Source organism: Amyelois transitella, chromosome 2, assembly GCF_032362555.1.
Source record: "Amyelois transitella isolate CPQ chromosome 2, ilAmyTran1.1, whole genome shotgun sequence".
Taxonomy (NCBI): Eukaryota; Metazoa; Arthropoda; class Insecta; order Lepidoptera; family Pyralidae; genus Amyelois; species Amyelois transitella.
Window position 1 is genome coordinate 3,937,313 of NC_083505.1, and position 5,556 is coordinate 3,942,868.

At 40.1% G+C, this 5,556-nt stretch overlaps 1 protein-coding gene across 1 annotated transcript; it reads left to right on the forward strand.

The window, feature by feature from the left end:
- Positions 1 to 1,751: 1,751 nt before the first annotated feature.
- LOC106143172 (transcription factor Sox-2) lies at positions 1,752 to 3,879 on the forward strand. The gene has a single exon (XM_013345190.2). It carries the CDS (start codon positions 1,881 to 1,883, stop codon positions 2,979 to 2,981), a length of 1,101 nt encoding a protein of 366 aa, XP_013200644.1. The 5' UTR covers positions 1,752 to 1,880; the 3' UTR covers positions 2,982 to 3,879.
- The last annotated feature ends 1,677 nt before the right edge of the window (positions 3,880 to 5,556 follow it).

The window sequence follows — 5,556 nt, forward strand, 5'->3', positions numbered from 1 at the left end:
CCTGCCTTAATCAAATCGGCGACGTTCTGGAAAAAGGTCAGGTCAAGAGTATCCGACACCGACGAGCTAGAATGAAAAGAGTTATGAATGGATGAAGCGAAAAAGAAAGTAGGTATACATGGATCGTAGCAAGTGGGAAGATGTAGTCACTGCCTACCACTCCGATAAAGAGGCGTGATTTTATGTTCATGCATGAACGTGGCTTTATTCAAAGACCATGTAAGTAGAATAGTTTTCGTGAAAACAAAATTCCTTATCAACAATAAGCTACAGTTATTATTAATTAGATTAAAAAACCGTAACATTAAACAAATATAAACAAACAAATTGCTTCAAAATGTCATGCAAACACATAATAAGGCCGTTCCCTCAGAGTATCATCCTAAACAATAGGTAGAGTGCGATCATTGACTGCTATCCGAATCATTGTTAGCGTTTCTTTCAGACTCCGCATTGTCACGGGCCTTGAACTCGCCCGCGAACAGCTGAGCAAATTCACAATGCTAGTGAGAACTCTTTAGAGGCTTCATGACGACTCTTTATTCAAAATGTAGGTGAATGAATAACATATTTGGGGAAATGAGGTTTTGGTTTCGCGTAGGAAATTGGCAAGTTGTACTTAAGGAAATAGAGCGTTATTCTACACTTAGGTATAATAAAAAATATCTTTTTTTTTTTTACTAGATATCATAACATTTATTTTAGCTGAAATTTTGAGCCGCATAAATATTCGTTTCGCGTGGTATTTTAAGTCACCTTTTTGGCAATGTTTAAAAAAGCGGTATAAATAAGTTCGATAGGGTTCTGACTTCAGGTAAGTAGTAGTAGTAGTAGTACCTATGTAGGCGTCATTAAGTACTCTTGACACCTTTTGTGTATCTTATATTGAAAATATATCTACCTATTTCTAATGAGGTGATTAAGTAAGCACTGCCTGAGTAGGTACTTACCTGTTTTAATTACGTCTTAAATTTTTGTAACGCATCAGATATGACAAATCCTTAAAAAAATTAAAGTCATTTTAGCAACTATTTTAATAAATATATTTAGACCTCTCCTAAAAATTTTAATAGGTTTGGTAGAATTCATATATTACTTAAGAATGTAAAAATAAATTTAAAAAGGTGAGTTCGTTTAAAATTAACAATGTTGATTTACTGTAACAGGCTTACCTACGTCTTTCTTTCATCACATTTTACATCTAACGGAAGTTATCATTCAATACTAAATTTGATTAATTTTAATTTGTAAATTTTTGCATGGTAGGAAGGGTTTGCATGTATTGTAATTCGTAGTAAAAACAATTTCTTACTATAAATACCAATACAGAGTCCAGAGAGTTGATATCACTGAAAATTCATAAGATTTTTCAGTCTAAGAAGTTATTTAAACATGCAAGGGCTTGTTATGTGAACTTTAATTTGAATAATAGTGAATAATAAACAAATGTATATAAACAGGTATCGTGTGGCGTGTTTGTAACATAAACTAAGACCGAGGTGCCCGCGCTGCCGTCGGCAAACAACATAGATTTGCATGAGGCGGCGCGAGGCGTGCGCTCGCTTCGCAGGCCACGCGATTAAAAATGCAGGCCGTGGCGGGGGGGACAGGCGCGGGCGGGGCGGGGCTCCGTTCTCGACGCCCATTGGCCGAGCCGACACGGGCGGACCCGGGGGGGAGGCGAGCGGGGTGCACCTTGTGCCCCGACTCTCGAGGAGTGAGCCCACTCAGATCGCATTGAGCTCCAGCGCTGTGAGGTACTCTGCGAAACTTGTCTTGCGCGTCGCGAATTCATGTGACCGTCGGTCGGGTCGGTCGTTCGTCTTTATTGTGTACAGTGAATAAAGTTAGTCAAACTGTACGCTCAGCAGGAAGAGGACATGTTGACGTTGGAGTCGGACCTCAAGGGCGGCAGCCTGCACGCCACGGTGCCGCCGCACCACGCGCTCCAGCACGGCTACGGCTCGCTGGGCGCGCTCGGCGGCATGATGGCCCTGCCGCAGCAGCCGCCGCTTAGCCAACATCAACAGATGCAACATCAACACCACCAACAGATTCCTCAGCATCACCAGCAGCCGACAAATCAACATCATCAGCCACCGAACAACAACAACAATACTACCAGCAAAAACTCAAACGCAGACCGTGTCAAGCGGCCTATGAATGCTTTCATGGTGTGGTCGCGAGGGCAGCGCAGGAAGATGGCATCGGATAACCCTAAAATGCACAATTCGGAAATTTCGAAACGTCTCGGTGCACAGTGGAAGGACCTCTCTGAATCAGAAAAAAGGCCGTTTATCGATGAAGCGAAGAGACTACGAGCTGTTCATATGAAAGAACATCCAGATTACAAATACAGACCACGAAGGAAGACGAAGACCCTTGCTAAGAAACAGGACAAATATCCGCTCGGTGGCGGAGCACTACTAGGTGGCGGCGAGCCGCAGCGTGCGAACGCGCCCGTGGCCCAGCAGCCGCGAGACGTCTATCAGATGACAACAAACGGATACATGCCAAATGGATATATGATGCACGATCCGAGTGCTTACCAACAGCAGGCTTACGGATATCCGCGCTACGACGTCTCACAAATGCAGCAAGGAAGTTACGGCGGCGGATACTATGGCGGGCAGGGATCACCATATCTGCCGCAGCAGCCACCTTCTCCGTCAGCTTACGGCCTCGGGCCGGGCTCGCCGGGCAACTACGCGCTGCCGCCGTCGTGCGCCTCGCACTCGCCGAGCGGCTCGTCCGCCAAGTCGGAGCCGGTGTCGCCGGGCCCGCCTGGCATGAAGCGCGAGTTCGTGGCCCACGAACAACAGATGAAACGCGAGTTCGTGCCGCACTCTCACCCGCACGAGCAGCTGTCCATGAAACGTGAATACGGACAACAGGAACTGAGCCACATCATCAACATGTACCACGTCCCGGACGAGCAGCGGTACGCCGCCGCCGGCGAGCGCGCCATGCCGCTCATCTGAGAGTCGCCATTCGCGTGCGACATCGACATTCCGCCGCTCTGAGCACGTCGTGTCGCCGCAAGGACTCCCGTTTGTACCACCAGTGACATTGTTGAAGTTTGGTTGTCGCATAAAGGACAGTGATCGTAACCGACAGTATGCGCATTTGGGTATGTCCGTTTTGTTTGTTTAGTGACCGAACGCTGTTAGTGTTGCGCGGAATGTTAACTTAGCATTTTAATAAAGCCCGCCGGTGCGCCGGCGGCCGAATGTTCAATTAAATGTTGTTATTGACACTTGTACTATATTATTATTACTGTATTTTTTCAAGGCTTATGTTAAATATTTTTACTGTGTCTAGAGGACGGATGAGTCGTTTCTGAATGAAGTTAAGCGAAAGAAGACTAGAGTGAGAGAGGTAATTTCAATACCAAAAAAAGGACAACTTTGTAAATATAATGTTAAAAATTAGAGTTAAAGTTAAGCTCGTCACAGACCTATCTGTTATATGAAGTAATTTATCATTATCATTTATAGTCATTTATCATAATTTATGGCAAGCTACCACACGGAGATGATATTATATATTTTGCCCTTATTTTATTTGTAAGGTCTCGTGATGCTTAGAAATATATATTACAGCTGCGTGTGTCGGAAATGTATACAAAATAAATGTTGATTGCCTGCCATAAAACTAATATCTATCTACCTATATACTCATATTCCAGCTGAGTCTGTGACGGCATTAGTCTTTAAAATAGTAATAAGTTCGTGCCACGACGCACTCTCGCGCGCCGCGCCTTGTACAAAATATTTGTTATATGGATTGAAAGTTATAAGTTCTAAAAGACTAAAAAATGTACAGTGAGTGTTATATAGTGAATGGACACAAGAGTATATTGAGAAAGAGATGAGAATATCAATAAACAACGCGTTACATTGCACCTCTCTTTTTTTTTTGTTCTCCCATCCGACATGCTTCCCCAAGTGCTTAGTTCCCACATTGTCCTTAAAAACTTTCAGACCGAAGATTTTTAAGGATCTTACGTTGCTGAACAGTAAAACCTTACTCAATCAATCAAAATGTAAGTTTTAAGTTACAAAAAAGGAATGTAAATATTTGCAACTAAAATGTTTCATGATTATTGGAGATAAAAAAAGAACACACGACTTTTTGTAACAATATTTTATTCTGTCACTTATGTTAAACATACAATATCTCAGTATAAACCATAATGTTGACACAAGTGTAACAATAACAATTTGGTTAAACCATATCATTATTTTAAAAAAAATTGATTTAATATTAAAACTAGAATACACGAGGGAATTCAAGTTATAATTTAAAATTAAAATTATATTTAGAAAAAACAATGGCATTTAAACAATTAAAAACTTAAACGAACTCGCCATGCAAAAGACTTCAACGCACTATTAGAAATCAGTTGAAACATTTTGGTAAAATTATAGTTAAAACACTCATTCGTGGTAATTTATATACATCCTCATACAAAGTCTTATTTCTAATTGGCTTCAAGAAATAATTGCAATACCTATTTCGTAATAATTTATAAAATGACTGAGAAAAGAAAGACTGCACAAATGACAAGCCAAAACGCCAAAAGTAACATGCAAAAAAAGGAAATTGAATATTTAAATAAGTAAACATAATTAAGTATAACTAAAAATATATAGTTACATACAAAAATTAATTAAAACTAAAAAAAAATACATGCTATCGAATATGCCTAATTGCCTAAACTTAATAAAATTACAAAATTTATCAGAGTAATAAAAGATTTTTTTTAATGTTTAAAAAATATTTATTTAATTAAATTATTTAAAAAAAATAATAGGACGACTATCTCGTTCCCATCAATGTCGTAAAAGGTGACTAAGGGATAGGCTTATAAACCTGGAATTCTTTTAGCCGACGTGCTAGCAACCTGACTCAACATGAATCTCAATTGTATGATTCATCCAAACAACTAAACGTGGGAGACTATTGGCTATGTCTACCCCGTCTTATCCTTTACGTGGTAGACAGAGCCTACAATCTCGATAAAAGTTGAAGTCCACTTTCAGCTGGATGAAATGAGGCATTCCTTAGATTTACATTAGTAGGTACATATAACTACGTCTATATCCCTTGCGGAGTAGACAGTGCCTTCATATACAGAGTAATTATGGAATTGAGATTCTAATAGTGACAGGTTGCTAGCCCGAGTTTAATATACTGATCGATAAAACAAAGATTGAATTTTTACACACAAGTCAATTGCGCTGCAGAGTCGCGCATTTCAATCAATTACTGTCAACACGCAAAGGGTGAGAGGGATTTAATCAAATCCCCGAGTAGTTGATAGAATTCGGCCACTTTTTCATCCCCCGAGACGGCCGTAATCCTGACTACGCCCCTGTGTTTAGTGAATTAATTTAAACACTATTTTCACTTAAAGTACTGCAGTGTGGGGCGTTTAGTGCGGTTGAGAAGTGAATCTCAGATTTATTTTTAGCGCTTGTCTGGATATTTTTAAGGATTATACTTTCATTCTTGACAGTTTACTAAAAAAAATAATAAAATATTATTAATATA